Source organism: Salmo trutta, chromosome 17 (assembly GCF_901001165.1).
Source record: "Salmo trutta chromosome 17, fSalTru1.1, whole genome shotgun sequence".
NCBI classification, from domain to species: Eukaryota; Metazoa; Chordata; class Actinopteri; order Salmoniformes; family Salmonidae; genus Salmo; species Salmo trutta.
The window spans coordinates 1,452,847-1,472,585 of record NC_042973.1 but is presented as its reverse complement, the minus strand read 5'-3'; the positions used below and the strand labels follow the sequence as shown (position 1 = coordinate 1,472,585).

The following is a 19,739-nucleotide window of genomic DNA, read 5'->3' as shown; positions in this document are numbered from 1 at the left end:
AAATGTATTAATTGCACTGTTAGAATATTGCAGTGAGAATGACTGCTAGTTAGCTTGAAGAGGGGTCCTTTGAGGCCCAGCGGTTCTGGTGTTAAGGCTAACAACTTTACCCAATAGATGCAGGTTAATCTCCAGTCTCAGAGCAGACTGGAACAGCAGCTCTTCTCTTCCCTGTATGGCCGTCTCTGCCTCCAGATGATGTCGCAGCCAGACAGCATACTCCTCCTTAGTCATAACCTGCCACACACAGACAGACAGACAGACAGACAGACAGACAGACAGACAGACAGACAGACAGACAGACAGACAGACAGACAGACAGACAGACAGACAGACAGAAAAAAGCTAGTCAGATTATTTTTATTTATTTTATCAGGGAGTCATACTGAGACCAAGGTCTATTTTACAGATGAGCCCTAAATTACATGAATGACAGAAAATACACACATCAAAATATAAAAACCAAATGCAAGCAGAAAGAAAAACACACATTAATCAGTAATAAAGTCCTCAAAATCAGCTTTCTGAATGGACCTAGAGGCACCAGAAGATCAAATTTAAGAATATTTTGAAGATTGTTCCACAACTAAAGTGCAGGAAAACTACAAGCTGATTTACCAGGAATTGACCAGAGTTAGCTGTCCCTGAGACCTGGGGTGGTAACTTGTATGTCTATAGTTTAGTAATGATGTTAGGTACAGTGGGACTTTTACAAAAAAAGGGCTTTTATAAATGAAAACATAGCGATGTATCAACCTACGTGACATCACAGAGATAGAGAATGTGGTGATGACATCACAGAGGACCAACCAACTGTCTGATAGAGAATGTGGTGATGACATCACAGAGGACCAACCAACTGTCTGATAGAGAATGTGGTGATGACGTCACAGAGGACCAACCAACTGTCTGATAGAGAATGTGGTGATGACGTCACAGAGGACCAACCGTCTGATAGAGAATGTGGTGATGACGTCACAGAGGACCAACCAACTGTCTGATAGAGAATGTGGTGATGACGTCACAGAGGACCAACCAACTGTCTGATTGAGAATGTGGTGATGACGTCACAGAGGACCAACCAACTGTCTGATAGAGAATGTGGTGATGACGTCACAGAGGACCAACCAACTGTCTGATTGAGAATGTGGTGATGACGTCACAGAGGACCAACCAACTGTCTGATAGAGAATGTGGTGATGACGTCACAGAGGACCAACCAACTGTCTGATAGAGAATGTGGTGATGACATCACAGAGGACCAACCAACTGTCTGATAGAGAATGTGGTGATGACGTCACAGAGGACCAACCAACTGTCTGATAGAGAATGTGGTGATGACGTCACAGAGGACCAACCAACTGTCTGATAGAGAATGTGGTGATGACATCACAGAGGACCAACCAACTGTCTGATAGAGAATGTGGTGATGACATCACAGAGGACCAACCAACTGTCTGATAGAGAATGTGGTGATGACATCACAGAGAACCAAACTACTGTCTGATTGAGAATGTGGTGATGACATCACAGAGGACCAACCAACTGTCTGATAGAGAATGTGGTGATGACATCACAGAGGACCAACCAACTGTCTGATAGAGAATGTGGTGATGACGTCACAGAGGACCAACCAACTGTCTGATAGAGAATGTGGTGATGACATCACAGATGTGCACTAAAACTGTCACCTGTTCCCTCATTAAAATGCAAATCAATTTATAACATTTTTGACATGCGTTTTTCTGGATTTTTTTGTTGTTATTCTGTCTCTCACTGTTCAAATAAACCTACCATTAAAATTATAGACTGATCCTTTCTTTGTCAGTGGGCAAACGTACAAAATCAGCAGGGGAGCAAATACTTTTTTCCCCCACTGTAGTTATTGCATAGTTTGGAGCTGTGCTTTGGGTCATTGTTCTGTTGTAGGTGGAAATTGGCTCCAATTAAGCGCCGTCCACAGGGTATGGCATGACGTTGCAAAAATCCCTTTTACCCTGTACAAATCTCCCACTTTACCACCACGAAAGCACCCCACAGACCATCACATTGCCTCCACCATGATGACAGATGGCATCAAACACTCCTCCAGCATTTTTTCTGCATCTCACGAATGCTCTTCTTTGTGATCCGAACACCTCAAACTTAGATTCTTCTGTCCATAAGATTTTTTTCCAATCTTCCTCTGTCCAGTGTCTGTGTTCTTTTGCCCATCTTAATCTTTTCTTTTTATTGGCCAGTCTGAGATATGGATTTTTCTATGCAACTCTTCCTAGAAGGCCAGCATCCCGGAGTCGCCTCTTCACTGTTGACGTTGAGACTGGTGTTTTGCGGGTACTATTTAATGAAGCTGCCAGTTGAGGACTTGTGAGGTGTCTGTTTCTCAAACTAGACACTCTAATGTACTTGTCCTCTTGCTCAGTTGTGCACCGGGGCCTCCCACTCCTCTTTCTATTCTGGTTAGAGACTGTTTGCGCTGTTTTGTGAAGGGAGTAGTACACACCGTTGTACGAGATCTTCAGTTTCTTGGCAATTTCTCGCATGGAATAGCCTTCATTTCTCAGAACAAGAAAAGACTGACGAGTTTCAGAAGAAAGTCCTTTGTTTCTGGCCATTTTGAGCCTGTAATCGAACCCACAAATGCTGATGCTCCAGATACTTAACTAGTCTAAAGAAGGACAGTTTTATTGCTTCTTTAATCAGAACAACAGTTTTCAGCTGTGTTAACATAATTGCAAAAGGGTTTTCTAATGATCAATTAGCCTTTTAAAATTATAAACTTGGATTAGCTAACACAACGTGTCATTGGAACACATGAGTGATGGTTGCTGATAATGGGCCTCTGTACTCCTATGTAGATATACCATGAATAAATAAACAAAAAAATCTGCCGTTTCCAGCTACAATAGTCATTTACAACATTAATGTCTACACTGTATTTCTGATAAATTTGATGTTATTTTAATGGACAAAAAAATTGGCTTTCTTTCAAAAACAAGGACATTTCTAAGTGACCCCAAACTTTTGACCAGTAGTGTACATTTAGAATACATTTCAAAAGATAAGAAAGATCTTAGCTGAGAATTAATCCCAGATATCATCAGGTTAGGAGGGGCCTCCTTCCAGACCCTGGGGATAGTACCAGATATAATCAGGTTAGGAGGACATGGGCCTCCTTCCAGACCCTGGGGATAGTACCAGGTATAATCATCAGGTTAGGAGGGGCCTCCTTCCAGACCCTGGGGATAGTACCAGGTATAATCATCAGGTTAGGAGGGGCCTCCTTCCAGACCCTGGGGATAGTACCAGGTATAATCATCAGGTTAGGAGGGGCCTCCTTCCAGACCCTGGGGATAGTACCAGGTATAATCATCAGGTTAGGAGGGGCCTCCTTCCAGACCCTGGGGATAGTACCAGGTATAATCATCAGGTTGGGGGGGGGGCCTCCTTCCAGACCCTGGGGATAGTACCAGATATAATCATCAGGTTAGGAGGGGCCTCCTTCCAGACCCTGGGGACAGTACCAGGTATAATCATCAGGTTAGGAGGGGCCTCCTTCCAGACCCTGGGGATAGTACCAGATATAATCAGGTTAGGAGGACATGGGCCTCCTTCCAAATGATTCAGCAATCAAGGGGGCAGAGAGCTGCAGCAGAAATGGATCAAGTATATCAGCACCAGTGGATTCTTTTTTTTACGTCAATCTTAAGCAAAGCATCTAGCACATCACAGATAGTAAATTATTGAAATCTATAAAAGATCCACTAGAAGTTGATGGGTTAAACTGTCAGCTGGAGGCTGGTAGAGGGAAGACCAGTCGATTGACTGTCCAGGGTCAATTAAACTACTGTTTCTCTCAAATAATAAGCCTGCCGTGATACAATTATGATTGTGGTCCCATGTGGCTCAGTTGGTAGAGCATGGCGTTTGCAACGCCAGGGTTGTGGGTTCGATTCCCACGAGGGACCAGTACGGAGAAGAAAAAAAAGAAAGAAAAAGGTATGAAATGTATGTATTCACTACTGTAAGTCGCTCTGGATAAGAGCGTCTGCTAAATGACAAAAAATGTAAAATGTAATGATTAAAAGCTTCATTTATCCCGATTCTTCTCCGTTATGATGGCAGACTCAGACAGAACTTGCTTAGGGAGGAAGAGGAATGTTTATGTTTGGGAGGCATTCAATTGACTTACCAGGGTCCAATTAAAACCAACGTTTCTGTCAAGTGAAAAGTCGAGATAAAAATGATTAAAAGCATCACTTATCCCAATTCTTCTTAGTTATGATGCCAGAGACCAAATAGTACATCTGTTTCTCAATTGTCTGAAAAGTTTGCCAGTCCACTACAGAGTCAAATTATGCCCCAGGCCTGATTTCTCATCTGAATGAGCTTAATGATGGAAATAGTTTCAAAATAAAAGTCCTATTAGTTTGTTGAAGATGTATTGTTGTATTGTTGAGGCTGTGGTACCTTTTTTGCGATGCAGAGAGTACGAAGACCATCGGCAGCATAGAGGTTCAGGTAATTCTGTGTCTTGTATAGGATCTTTCTTTGGCGCTTCCCTTTGGAATCATCTGGGGAAAAAAAGTGAAAGATGAATTAATTAACCAAATGAAAGTTTGCATCAACATCAGCACCCTTTAAATGTATCTTGCAGGAATGTTGCTTCACACACACACACACACACACACACACACACACACACACACACACACACACACACACACACACACACACACAACCAAAACATTTAGGAAACTTCTAAAGTGCTATTCAGTAACAGATTCTTCTATAACATCTTCCACATCACCACAACCAAGTCCACATGCTGCTTCTGACTCACCTCTGAAAGTCTGGTTTCGACTGAGACTATTCATTCAGCTGTAATTACAGTCATTCCCTCCCTGGTTCAATCCAGTCTACCCATCCAGAAGTTTCAGTGGTATGACAACAATTTCTTCTTGATCAAGTCCAAAAAATATGATAGCTTTGCTAGAGTGAACCTAATGCCGATTTAGCCTGGTCCCAGATCTGTTTTGTGCTGTCTTCAGTGTTTTCTGTAAGTAAGTTGCCCTCATATAAAAGTAGCCAGCCAGTGAGTTCTGTGATGTGGGAGTCCGGGGGGACATGCCCTGAAATTAGCTCGTGCAGAACGACCTCTTCTGGTGCATTCTAATGCCTTGATTTCATGTGAAATACACAGCTAAATGATTGAATTCTTTAACTACTTTAACAGATTAAATAAACGGTAAACTGAGTTTTGGTATAGAGTAAGAAAACAATTTAAATAACTGAAAATGTATGAATTCAGTGTGTTATTTTTTTTTCTTTCGTCGAGGCGATTATGATCAGGAATACTTTCTAAGTTAAAGAATATTAAAAGCTACTTTTAACATTAAATCTCAAGATTAAATGTATATTTACAGTGTTACTGCAAGGAATGAAATGCCATCAATATCTTTAATAATACCATACAAGTATGACATTTATAATATTTAATCTGTTTTAAAAAATATATATATTTGGACCAGAATGAGGCTCTCTCTCCACTACCTACTGTTCCTGCAGTGAGGATTCAACATCTTCGTCGAATGTTTTCATATTTACCTGCAGATAACAGTCAAAAAGCAGTGACCGAGTTGGTCAATCAGAGCCATAGGTGAACAACCAATCACTAGGCTACGCCGATGAGTCACATGACCCCCACGGTTAACCAGGCTCTATCTGAACAACAGTCTGCCTTCATTGTATTAAAGAATCCTAGGAAAATACAAAGATCTTAGATTACTGACCAGATACCATGGACATAACTACGTTGTATGAATAAGCAAAGAGATATATGAGACTGACTTTCTTTAGTAAATTCGACAACTTTTATAAACTAGTGAACCGAAGCTGTTCTTCGTCAATCAAAAAACGTAAATAGCTTTTGCGACCCGACTCCGTGGCTTGCTATTGGCCGATGAAAACACACAAAATAAAATAAACGAATGCGCCACAAAGCAATAACGAAGTGGATTTCAACTCATTGTTACCTCTTACACAACATCACTCTCTCTCCCTTCTCCGTGGAAATTCACTCACAGGAGAAAATAAAGCAACATGTTCTCCCTCCTCCGTGACTTGTTCTGGAACTGCAGCCAAACAGAGCACAACAATAAAAGATACAGAGAGGAGTAACCTAACGTAGCTCTACTCTGTCTGGAGAGGAGTAACCTAACGTAGCTCTACTCTGGAGAGGAGTAAACTAACGTTGCTCTACTCTGGAGAGGAGTAACCTAACGTAGCTCTACTCTGTCTGGAGAGGAGTAACCTAACGTAGCTCTACTCTGTCTGGAGAGGAGTAACCTAACGTAGCTCTACTCTGTCTGGAGAGGAGTAACCTAACGTAGCTCTACTCTGGAGAGGAGTAAACTAACGTTGCTCTACTCTGGAGAGGAGTAACCTAACGTAGCTCTACTCTGGAGAGGAGTAACCTAACGTAGCTCTACTCTGGAGAGGAGTAACCTAACGTAGCTCTACTCTGTCTGGAGAGGAGTAACCTAACGTAGCTCTACTCTGTCTGGAGAGGAGTAAACTAACGTAGCTCTACTCTGGAGAGGAGTAACCTAACGTAGCTCTACTCTGGAGAGGAGTAACCTAACGTAGCTCTACTCTGGAGAGGAGTAACCTAACGTAGCTCTACTCTGGAGAGGAGTAACCTAACGTAGCTCTACTCTGGAGAGGAGTAACCTAACGTAGCTCTACTCTGTCTGGAGAGGAGTAACCTAACGTAGCTCTACTCTGTCTGGAGAGGAGTAACCTAACGTAGCTCTACTCTGGAGAGGAGTAACCTAACGTAGCTCTACTCTGGAGAGGAGTAACCTAACGTAGCTCTACTCTGTAGAGGAGTAACCTAACGTAGCTCTACTCTGGAGAGGAGTAACCTAACGTAGCTCTACTCTGGAGAGGAGTAACCTAACGTAGCTCTACTCTGTCTGGAGAGGAGTAACCTAACGTAGCTCTACTCTGGAGACGAGTAACCTAACGTAGCTCTACTCTGTCTGGAGAGGAGTAACCTAACGTAGCTCTACTCTGTCTGGAGAGGAGTAACCTAACGTAGCTCTACTCTGGAGAGGAGTAACCTAACGTAGCTCTACTCTGTCTGGAGAGGAGTAACCTAACGTAGCTCTACTCTGGAGAGGAGTAACCTAACGTAGCTCTACTCTGGAGAGGAGTAACCTAACGTAGCTCTACTCTGGAGAGGAGTAACCTAACGTAGCTCTACTCTGGAGAGGAGTAACCTAACGTAGCTCTACTCTGTAGAGGAGTAACCTAACGTAGCTCTACTCTGTAGAGGAGTAACCTAAAGTAGCTCTACTCTGGAGAGGAGTAACCTAACGTAGCTCTACTCTGGAGAGGAGTAACCTAACGTAGCTCTACTCTGGAGAGGAGTAACCTAACGTAGCTCTACTCTGTCTGGAGAGGAGTAACCTAACGTAGCTCTACTCTGGAGAGGAGTAACCTAACGTAGCTCTACTCTGTAGAGGAGTAACCTAACGTAGCTCTACTCTGGAGAGGAGTAAACTAACGTAGCTCTACTCTGTCTGGAGAGGAGTAACCTAACGTAGCTCTACTCTGTCTGGAGAGGAGTAACCTAACGTAGCTCTACTCTGTAGAGGAGTAACCTAACGTAGCTCTACTCTGGAGAGGAGTAACCTAACGTAGCTCTACTCTGGAGAGGAGTAACCTAACGTAGCTCTACTCTGTCTGGAGAGGAGTAACCTAACGTAGCTCTACTCTGTAGAGGAGTAACCTAACGTAGCTCTACTCTGGAGAGGAGTAACCTAACGTAGCTCTACTCTGGAGAGGAGTAACCTAACGTAGCTCTACTCTGTCTGGAGAGGAGTAACCTAACGTAGCTCTACTCTGTCTGGAGAGGAGTAACCTAACGTAGCTCTACTCTGGAGAGGAGTAACCTAACGTAGCTCTACTCTGGAGAGGAGTAACCTAACGTAGCTCTACTCTGTCTGGAGAGGAGTAACCTAACGTAGCTCTACTCTGGAGAGGAGTAACCTAACGTAGCTCTACTCTGTCTGGAGAGGAGTAACCTAACGTAGCTCTACTCTGTCTGGAGAGGAGTAACCTAACGTAGCTCTACTCTGGAGAGGAGTAACCTAACGTAGCTCTACTCTGGAGAGGAGTAACCTAACGTAGCTCTACTCTGTCTGGAGAGGAGTAACCTAACGTAGCTCTACTCTGTCTGGAGAGGAGTAACCTAACGTAGCTCTACTCTGTCTGGAGAGGAGTAACCTAACGTAGCTCTACTCTGTCTGGAGAGGAGTAACCTAACGTAGCTCTACTCTGTCTGGAGAGGAGTAACCTAACGTAGCTCTACTCTGGAGAGGAGTAACCTAACGTAGCTCTACTCTGGAGAGGAGTAACCTAACGTAGCTCTACTCTGGAGAGGAGTAACCTAACGTAGCTCTACTCTGGAGAGGAGTAACCTAACGTAGCTCTACTCTGTAGAGGAGTAACCTAACGTAGCTCTACTCTGGAGAGGAGTAACCTAACGTAGCTCTACTCTGTCTGGAGAGGAGTAACCTAACGTAGCTCTACTCTGGAGAGGAGTAACCTAACGTAGCTCTACTCTGGAGAGGAGTAACCTAACGTAGCTCTACTCTGTCTGGAGAGGAGTAACCTAACGTAGCTCTACTCTGGAGAGGAGTAACCTAACGTAGCTCTACTCTGGAGAGGAGTAACCTAACGTAGCTCTACTCTGTCTGGAGAGGAGTAAACTAACGTAGCTCTACTCTGTCTGGAGAGGAGTAACCTAACGTAGCTCTACTCTGGAGAGGAGTAACCTAACGTAGCTCTACTCTGGAGAGGAGTAACCTAACGTAGCTCTACTCTGGAGAGGAGTAACCTAACGTAGCTTTACTCTGTCTGGAGAGGAGTAACCTAACGTAGCTTTACTCTGTCTGGAGAGGAGTAACCTAACGTAGCTCAACTCTGTCTGGAGAGGAGTAACCTAACGTAGCTCTACTCTGTCTGGAGAGGAGTAACCTAACGTAGCTCTACTCTGTCTGGAGAGGAGTAACCTAACGTAGCTCTACTCTGTCTGGAGAGGAGTAACCTAACGTAGCTCTACTCTGGAGAGGAGTAACCTAACGTAGCTCTACTCTGTCTGGAGAGGAGTAACCTAACGTAGCTCTACTCTGTCTGGAGAGGAGTAAACTAACGTAGCTCTACTCTGTCTGGAGAGGAGTAACCTAACGTAGCTCTACTCTGGAGAGGAGTAACCTAACGTAGCTCTACTCTGGAGAGGAGTAACCTAACGTAGCTCTACTCTGGAGAGGAGTAACCTAACGTAGCTTTACTCTGTCTGGAGAGGAGTAACCTAACGTAGCTTTACTCTGTCTGGAGAGGAGTAACCTAACGTAGCTCAACTCTGTCTGGAGAGGAGTAACCTAACGTAGCTCAACTCTGTCTGGAGAGGAGTAACCTAACGTAGCTCTACTCTGTCTGGAGAGGAGTAACCTAACGTAGCTCTACTCTGTCTGGAGAGGAGTAACCTAACGTAGCTCTACTCTGTCTGGAGAGGAGTAACCTAACGTAGCTCAACTCTGTCTGGAGAGGAGTAACCTAACGTAGCTCTACTCTGGAGAGGAGTAACCTAACGTAGCTCTACTCTGTAGAGGAGTAACCTAACGTAGCTCAACTCTGTCTGGAGAGGAGTAACCTAACGTAGCTCTACTCTGTCGAGGAGTAACCTAACGTAGCTCTACTCTGTCTGGAGAGGAGTAACCTAACGTAGCTCTACTCTGGAGAGGAGTAACCTAACGTAGCTCTACTCTGGAGAGGAGTAACCTAACGTAGCTCTACTCTGGAGAGGAGTAACCTAATGTAGCTCTACTCTGGAGAGGAGTAACCTAACGTAGCTCTACTCTGGAGAGGAGTAACCTAACGTAGCTCTACTCTGGAGAGGAGTAACCTAACGTAGCTTTACTCTGTCTGGAGAGGAGTAACCTAACGTAGCTCAACTCTGTCTGGAGAGGAGTAACCTAACGTAGCTCTACTCTGTCTGGAGAGGAGTAACCTAACGTAGCTCTACTCTGTCTGGAGAGGAGTAACCTAACGTAGCTCTACTCTGTCTGGAGAGGAGTAAACTAACGTAGCTCTACTCTGGAGAGGAGTAACCTAACGTAGCTCTACTCTGGAGAGGAGTAACCTAACGTAGCTCTACTCTGGAGAGGAGTAACCTAACGTAGCTCTACTCTGGAGAGGAGTAACCTAACGTAGCTCTACTCTGTCTGGAGAGGAGTAACCTAACGTAGCTCTACTCTGGAGAGGAGTAACCTAACGTAGCTCTACTCTGTCTGGAGAGGAGTAAACTAACGTAGCTCTACTCTGTCTGGAGAGGAGTAACCTAACGTAGCTCTACTCTGGAGAGGAGTAACCTAACGTAGCTCTACTCTGGAGAGGAGTAACCTAACGTAGCTCTACTCTGGAGAGGAGTAACCTAACATAGCTCTACTCTGTCTGGAGAGGAGTAACCTAACGTAGCTCAACTCTGTCTGGAGAGGAGTAACCTAACGTAGCTCTACTCTGGAGAGGAGTAACCTAACGTAGCTCTACTCTGTCTGGAGAGGAGTAACCTAACGTAGCTCTACTCTGGAGAGGAGTAACCTAACGTAGCTCTACTCTGGAGAGGAGTAACCTAACGTAGCTCTACTCTGGAGAGGAGTAACCTAACGTAGCTCTACTCTGTCTGGAGAGGAGTAACCTAACGTAGCTCTACTCTGTCTGGAGAGGAGTAACCTAACGTAGCTCTACTCTGTCTGGAGAGGAGTAACCTAACGTAGCTCTACTCTGGAGAGGAGTAACCTAACGTAGCTCTACTCTGGAGAGGAGTAACCTAACGTAGCTCTACTCTGGAGAGGAGTAACCTAACATAGCTCTACTCTGTCTGGAGAGGAGTAACCTAACGTAGCTCAACTCTGTCTGGAGAGGAGTAACCTAACGTAGCTCTACTCTGGAGAGGAGTAACCTAACGTAGCTCTACTCTGTCTGGAGAGGAGTAACCTAACGTAGCTCTACTCTGGAGAGGAGTAACCTAACGTAGCTCTACTCTGGAGAGGAGTAACCTAACGTAGCTCTACTCTGGAGAGGAGTAACCTAACGTAGCTCTACTCTGTCTGGAGAGGAGTAACCTAACGTAGCTCTACCCTGGAGAGGAGTAACCTAACGTAGCTCTACTCTGTCTGGAGAGGAGTAAACTAGCGTAGCTCTACTCTGTCTGGAGAGGAGTAAACTAACGTAGCAGGCGTAAAAAAAATCTCCATATCTGTTTTTCAGGGGAAACAAAAGTTACGTTGAAAATACTGTATCCCTGAAAACTTGAAACATCCGCTTTCTTATGACTCCGCGGAGAGTGCGAGAGGCGGGACAGACAGACTTACAAAACAGCCGTGTTCCCCCCCGTCATGTCTGGCTTTGTGACTGACAGGCGTCTGTCCTATCAATAGATCGCCAGAAGATGCAGATCGTTCATTCTAGCAGACGGACTTGTATGACTAGTGAATTGAAACTTTTAAATGAAAAGAAGCCTAGTTAAATTGATGAAGTGGAAAAAGTAGACGGCTGACAATCAAGTCTGTTATGGGCTCTTTAGAGGACACCACAGCAGTCTTATCAACTCCTAACAGATCTGGGACCAGTGTACTGTTGACCGTCTTCCCAGTGTCTTTCTAGCAAGGCACCAGCTGTACAGGATGATAGGGTGTAGTCACTTCAGTCCATTGATATGGACGAGGCACCCAAATCTCACGGAAGGCTGCCAACCTCACCTTGTTCTTACTTAATGATACAATTTGTTTTTTCAGCACTGACCAAATTTCAGGCCTGCTGAGCAGAAACTTGAACGTTGTGAACATTCTGTGCAACTTCCGGCGCGAGGAAGTTAAAATTAACTTAGCATCGTAAACACCTTCACATGGAAATAGCTATTCTATGAAACAGCCGATAGCTGTTCTACAGTAGCAGCCAATGTGTGCTGTTCAATGTAAGCCTACATTCCATGACTTGACATGAAAATGTTTTGCTAATTGTCCTTCAGGCAAGTAGTGACTGAATTTTAGGTTTTTTTTTGTACGATTTTATTTTCATTTTCAAACAGAAAACGTAGTGTTTTCAGAGAGTATTCGCGTTCAGAGAGTATTCGTTGTGTTATTATTACTGTCCGAATTTAAAATTGATTCAATTGAGATGTGTCACTGACACACACACACACACACACATAATACCCCATAAAGCCAAAGTGGAAATATATTTTTCAATATATTTTTCAATATTCTTTTAACAAATTAATAAAAAATGAAAAGCTGAAATGTCTTGAGTCAATAAGTATTCAACCCCTTTGTTATGTCAAACCTAAATAACTTCAGGAGTAAAAATGTGCTTAACAAGTCACCATAATAAGTTGCATGGACTCACTCTGTGTTCAGTAATAGTGTTTAACATGATTTTTCAATGACTACCTCATCTCCGTACTCATCTCAGTCAAGCAGTGAATTTCAAATACAGATTCAACCAAAGACCAGGGAGGTATTCCAATGCCTCAAATAAGGGCACCGATTGGTAGATGGGTCAAAAAAAAATGGTCTCCTATGCTGTTATTACAGTAGGTGGCAGTATAGGCCTCTCCAAACCAGCTCCTATTTAAAATGTTCCATTCCTTCTTTCTGTAATGTAATCCTAGCAGGGAAACCACATCTCTTTAAAGCTGCAATATGTCACTTTTTGGCCGACCCGACAAAATTCACATAGCAATGCGAGTTGTAGATCTGTCATTCTCATTGAAAGCAAGTCTAAGAAGAGGTAGATCTGTTCTATGTGCTCTATTTCTATGCTTCCCGTTCTTAAATTTAGTTTTTGAGTCTTTTACTTTCAGTTTTGTACACCGGCTTCAAAACATCTGAAAATACTATATTATTGGTTATTAAAAATATATTTCACAGCTGTTTAGATTGTACAATGATATTCTCTACAGTATACTTGCTTGTTTTGTTACATAAACTGAAATTAGACGACCTATTACAACTTTAGCAACCAGGAAATGACAGAGCTATTTCTGCATCTTTAAATGTCCAAGAATATGAATCAGTTTTTTGTTTTTGCCAACATGGAGCCTGTGTACAGTCCATGTAATATGTTGGATTTTGTTGGTCTTTACTTGTATAGAATCCAAGTTAACCTTGTAAAACGTGTCTGTTCTGTCTATCACTGAAGAACCAAATAAAACATTTTTAGCAGACATGACATATGAGGGCAGTGGACATTCCATTGAATGGGAGAGTCATAGTAGGAATACATACAGTGGGGGGAAAAAATATTTAATCCTGTCGGATCTGGGCAAGAGTAGTAACCAGTTTAAATCTATGTTTTTTTATCCCGGCCGTGCAAATACTGCCCCCTAGCCCCAACAGGTTAAAATGCAAATCAATTTATAACATTTTTGACATGCATTTTTCTGGATGTTTTTGTTGTTGTTATTCTGTCTCTCACTGTTCAAATAAACCTACCATTAAAATTATAGACTGATCATTTCTTTGTCAGTGTGCAAACGTACAAAATCAGCATGGGATCAAATACTTTTTTCCCCCCACTGTAGTTACTGTATACATTACATTTTTAGTGTTGTATGACAAATGTATGGTACCCTCTGCTTAGTGGCTGCTAATAAGTTTTTCTGTGGGGGGGCTCAGTCTTGGTCTCTACTTACTGTTGAGAGTTATAGTAATAGAATACACAACCTGGAATTTCTAGAATTTGGTTACGCATCAACAGTCACTTAATAAGCCCATGTCAGCAACAGAGGTCTTTATTGGTAAGTTAGTCTAGTGGCCGGCTATCTAAACCTGGTTGTAATCATGGTCTAATTACCAACCAGGGTGGCTCCCATTGATCATTACTTATATACTGAACAAAACAAATATATAAAAACGCAACATGCAACCATTTAAAAAAATAAATATTTATACTGAATTACAGTTCAATTGAGAAGAAATTCATTAGGTCCTGAGGCACAGGGTTGGCCTATTCAGAGCTGGGCTGAGGGCTGAGGTACAGGGTTGGCCTATTCAGAGCTGGGCTGAGGGCTGAGGCACAGGGTTGGCCTATTCAGAGCTGGGCTGAGGGCTGAGGGCTGAGGCACAGGGTTGGCCTATTCAGAGCTGGGCTGAGGGCTGAGGCACAGGGTTGGCCTATTCAGAGCTGGGCTGGGGGCTGAGGTACAGGGTTGGCCTATTCAGAGCTGGGCTGGGGGCTGAGGCACAGGGTTGGCCTATTCAGAGCTGGGCTGAGGGCTGAGGCACAGGGTAGGCCTATTCAGAGCTGGGCTGAGGGCTGAGGTACAGGGTAGGCCTATTCAGAGCTGGGCTGAGGGCTGAGGTACAGGGTTGGCCTATTCAGAGCTGGGCTGGGGGCTGAGGCACAGGGTTGGCCTATTCAGAGCTGGGCTGAGGGCTGAGGTACAGGGTAGGCCTATTCAGAGCTGGGCTGAGGGCTGAGGTACAGGGTTGGCCTATTCAGAGCTGGGCTGAGGGCTGAGGCACAGGGTTGGCCTATTCAGAGCTGGGCTGAGGTACAGGGTTGGCCTATTCAGAGCTGGGCTGGGGGCTGAGGGCTGAGGCACAGGGTTGGCCTATTCAGAGCTGGGCTGAGGTACAGGGTTGGCCTATTCAGAGCTGGGCTGGGGGCTGAGGGCTGAGGTACAGGGTTGGCCTATTCAGAGCTGGGCTGGGGGCTGAGGGACAGGGTTGGCCTATTCAGAGCTGGGCTGGGGGCTGAGGGCTGAGGTACAGGGTTGGCCTATTCAGAGCTGGGCTGGGGGATCTGTAAAAAGCCTTGGACCAAGATGGCATATAAATGTGAAGCATCCCGTTGGCATTTCTAGTCACCCCCAAATACGGTGATGAGAGGAAGCCAAATGGCTGGCAGTTGGGAAAGTTGGAGCGAGATGGATTTTGGCCGACATTCTGCAAATGTTCTCATCTATCAAACATTTCATCTCAACACAGTTCTCTCTTACCAAAAACTTGAATCTGTTACGACCAAAGTGAACTAAGTTCAGTAAGTTTTGTAGAGTGCAAGGGGCCGAATTGAGTTATTGCAAAGGCGCACTTGAGAATACGCATTCCCTAACGGAAATATGTGAATATGTGCTATAATGCGCCGATAGGATCTCGCTAGCTCGTACTTGGCCCTGCCCACCTCCTTGCTTATTCTGCTCCCATTGGAAACAACAGACTGTAAGTTTATCTTGGGTTAGTTATAAAAAAAAATCTTTGACACTATTCAGAGGAGCTGGGCTAGAGGTGAGATTGAGAATTCTGTCCCAAAGGAATTGCCTCACTCTATAAACTAAACTACAAAAAAAGGTCCCACACATCCTGAATTGTCAGTTAGTAAAAAAAAACCTGTGAGATTGGCTACAGAGATCCGGTCAAATTACGGGACGTTCATAACACCTAGGTTGTGTCCCAAATGACAACCCCTTATGGGACCTGGTCAAAAAGTAAAGAACTATTTAGGGGACAGGGTACCATTTGGGACTGGAAAATCAATATCATCGTTCACAAATGAATCCAGGATCGTTTCAGAGTAACTGAAGAAAAAGATGCCAGAATAAAAAAACACCACCTTCTCCCTTGATTTCCGCCAGTTACCAAGGTGCTTTATTCAAGGTGATACGACGATAACTTTCTACTACAGTTCAACCTGCCTTCATTTATGACTTGCTGAGATGAGCATTCACACAGGTCCAATACTGAATACACTATTGCAGGGTAAGGACAAAGTTTTTTGATTCATCACAGAAACCCTGTTGCATTTACTGGCAGTGTGTCACACTGAATGGGGTCCCATGTCTAAAAAAAGGCCTGTCACAACTGCTCCGCTGAATACGTGACTTTTTTCTGCTTCACAAAACGTTCTTCCCCAACATCGCTGCCACACCAAAAGACTTCCAAAGTCAGGTTCACACTCAGCCATTTTAAAAACCAACGCTGTGGCTTTCCTGGAGGGGTCAGGGGTCCTGGAAACCCTCCACCTAACAAACAGGGTTTCTTTAATCACTTCACTGCGTTGTTGTGGCAGAGAAAGGGACGGAATGGCAGGCAGCCTTCCTAAGCAATCCTGGACAGGTGTCTGGTGACGGTGTGTACACAGAATTAGCTCTTTGCGTTCCTGGACGACTAACGACGTGTGTGTGTGTGTGTGTGTGTGTGTGTGTGTGTGTGTGTAGACCTTCGCCATTAAGGATTTTTAGACCTACTCTACATTTCTCTCCTACAATAGCCAGGAATAAACCTGCTGGGCCTCATTCCCTATATCAGGAATAAACCTGCTGGGCCTCATTCCCTATATCAGGAATAAACCTGCTGGGCCTCATTCCCTATATCAGGAATAAACCTGCGGGCCTCATTCCCTATATCAGGAATAAACCTGCTGGGCCTCATTCCCTATATCAGGAATGAACCTGTTGGTTCACTGAATATCCCTTTGAGCATGGTGAAGTTATTAATTCCACTTTGGAAGGGGTATCAATACACCCAGTCACTACAAAGATACAGGAGTCCTTCCTAACTCAGTTGCTGGAGAAGAAGGAAACTTCTTAGGGATTTTACCATGAGGTCAATGGTGACTTTAAAACAGTTACAGAGTTTAATGGCTGTGATAGGAGAAAACTGAGGATGGATCAACAACACTGTAGTTACTCCACAATACTAACCTAAATGACAGAGTGAAGATAAGAACGTCTGAACAGAATAAAAATATTCTGTTGGAAGTTTGTTGAAGTCGGAAGTTTACATACACCTTCGCCAAATACATTTAAACTAATTTTTTCAGAATTCCTGACATTTAATCCTAGTAAAAATTCCCTGTTTTAGGTCAGTTAGGATCACCACTTTATTTTAAGAATGTGAAAGGTCCGAATAATAGTAGAAAGTGATTTATTTCAGCTTTTATTTCTTTCATCACATTCCCAGTGGGTCAGAAGTTTACATACACTCAATTAGTATTTGGTAGCATTGCTTTAAATTGTTTAACTTGGGACAAACATTTCGGGTAGCCTTGCAAAAGCTTCCCACAATAAGTTGGGTGAATTTTGGCTCATTCCTCCTGACAGAGCTGATGTAACTAAGTCAGGTTTGTAGGCCTCCTTGCTCGCACACGCCTTTCCAGTTCTGCCCACACATTTTCTATGGGATTGAGGTCAGGGCTTTGTGATGGCCACTCCAATACCTTGACTTTGTTGTCCTTAAGCCATTTTTCCACAACTTTGGAAGTATGCTTGGTGTCATTGTCCATTTGGAAGACCCATTTGCGACCAAGCTTTAATTTCCTGACTGATGTCTTGAGATGTTGCTTCAATATATCCACATAATTTTCCTACCTCATGATGCCATCTATTTTGTGAAGTGCACCAGTCCCTCCTGCAGCAAAGCACCCCCACAACATGATGCTGCCACCCTCGTGCTTCACGGTTGGGATGGTGTTCTTCAGCTTACAAGCCTCCTCCCTTTTTCCTCCAAACATAACGATGGTCATTATGGCCAAACAGTTCTATTTTTGTTTTATCAGACCAGAGGACATTTCTCCAAAAAGTATGATCTTTGTCCCAATGTGCAGTTGCAAACTGTAGTCTGGCTTTTTTTTTATGGCGGTTTTGGAGCAGTGGCTTCTTTCTTGCTGAGCAGCCTTTCAGGTTATGTCGATATAGGACTCGTTTTACTGTGGATATAGATACTTTAGTACCTGTTTCCTCCAGCATCTTCACAAGGTCCTTTGCTGTTGTTCTGGGATTGATTTGCACTTTTCGCACCAAAGTATGTTCATCTCTAGGAGACAGAACGCGTCTCCTTCCTGAGCAGTATGACGGCTGTGTGGTCCCATGGTGTTTATACTTGCGTACTATTGTATGTACAGATGAACGTGGTACCTTCAGGCGTTTGGAAATTGCTCCGAAGGATGAACCAGACTTATGGAGGTCTACCATTTTTTTCCTGAGTTCTTGGCTGATTTCTTTTGATTTTCCCATGATGTCAAGCAAAGAAGCACTGAGTTTGAAGGTAGGCCTTGAAATATATCCACAGGTACACCTCCAATTGACTCAAATGATGTCAATTAGCCTATCAGAAGCTTCTAAAGGCATAACATCATTTTCTGGAATTTTCCAAGCTGTTTATTAAAGGCACAGTCAACTTAGTGTATGTAAACTTCTGACCCACTGGAATTGTGATACAGTGAATTATAAGTGAAATCATCTGTCTGTAAACAATTGTTGGAAAAAGGACTTCTGTCATGCACAAAGTAGATGTCCTAACTGACTTGCCATAACGATATAATAAGTCAAGGGGTATGACTACTTTCTGAAAGCACTGTAGGTGAGATTATACCTAATAAACTCAAGCATCATCGTGACCAGTCCCCTACCACCCCTCCCGTGGCCTGCTGTGAGGTCCTCCTACCTGTAGGTGGCAGTGTGATGAGGTCCATGATGACAGAGTCAGCACCTTTAGTGTAGACGGTGATCTGTTCTGTTAGCGGGTGTCTCACCACCACAGACATCCTCTTTCTGGTGGAGTCAAACCCCAGAGTGTGAAGCAGCTCAAAGCTTAGCTTCCCCAGGTGAGGTAACTCCACCGTCACCTGATCAGGTAGCCGGCCAACCAGAGAACACTTGTAGGCACGCGCTGCATACACCAGGGCGGCCTCGTCAGGTGACTCTGCCTCGTAACGGAGCTCTCCTTCCTCTAGGGCCCCGGGCTCTCCCTCGGTAGCGTGAGGAGGGACAGGGGAGAAGGCATGCTCCAAACCTCCGGGACCTCCAAGGTGATGCTCCTCATCTAATTTAGTCAGGGTGCTCTCGGCGGAGGGGGAGGACAGGACACTGGAACATTCGCGGTGGGAGGAACGGTTGAGGCTGGAAGAGCTGCTGCTGTTGGAGTTGGAGGTGAGACGGCTGGAGGTGAAGCGTTTGATGAAGTCCTCGATAGTCTTCACCGGGGACTTTAGCCCAAATCTCATCCGCACCTGAGGGGAGAGGGACAGAGGGTTAGAAAAATTAGCTAAAACCTCATCCGCACATGAGAGAGAGGGACAGAGGGTTAGAAACATTAGCCCAAATCTCATCCACACCGGAGGGGAGGGAGAGAGAGAGGGATAGAGAGAGGGAGACACGTGAGACAGAGGGAGAGAGACATGTCTCCCTCTCGCTATCCCTCGGGTGCTGAGGGACAGCACCAGGCATCTGGCTACAGATACGGCCTTCTCTTAGGCATAAAACCCTGACAGCCTGGCTGGGGCACAAGGGCATTGTGTGAATAAGACCGTTACTAATGGAACAAAGGAAACAAATGAGGAACAGTAGGAAAGTGAAATGGCTCCGTATCAGAGATATGACTATTCTACTGATTTACATCTCCATGTCTAGATATCACTGCTACTCATCAGATTAACTCAAAAAAGGTAGGATTCATATAGGCCTAATGAAAGCATAAAATATATTAAAAATTCAAATAGATATATTTCTGGTGCTCCATAAATTCTGTTTTGTGCCTAAAGTTTTAAAAGTCAGGAGCAGTGTGTGTGTGGGATAGAGAGAGAGGTATGTGTGTGTGTGTGTGTGGGATAGAGAGAGAGGTGTGTGTGTGTGTGTGTGTGTGTGTGTGTGGGATAGAGAGAGAGGTGTGTGT

General features: G+C 44.2%; 1 protein-coding gene across 1 annotated transcript in view; it reads right to left on the bottom strand.

Moving 5' to 3' along the window:
- atp10a (ATPase phospholipid transporting 10A) overlaps positions 1 to 19,739 on the bottom strand; it is a 144,998-nt gene that overhangs the window by 48,894 nt on the left and 76,365 nt on the right. The window contains exons 10-12 of the mRNA XM_029697368.1: positions 18,513 to 19,077; positions 4,471 to 4,574; positions 111 to 237 (exon numbers count right to left, since the gene is read on the bottom strand). Of these exons, the coding sequence (XP_029553228.1) occupies positions 111 to 237; positions 4,471 to 4,574; positions 18,513 to 19,077 (796 nt within the window). The remainder of the gene's footprint in view (positions 1 to 110; positions 238 to 4,470; positions 4,575 to 18,512; positions 19,078 to 19,739) is intronic.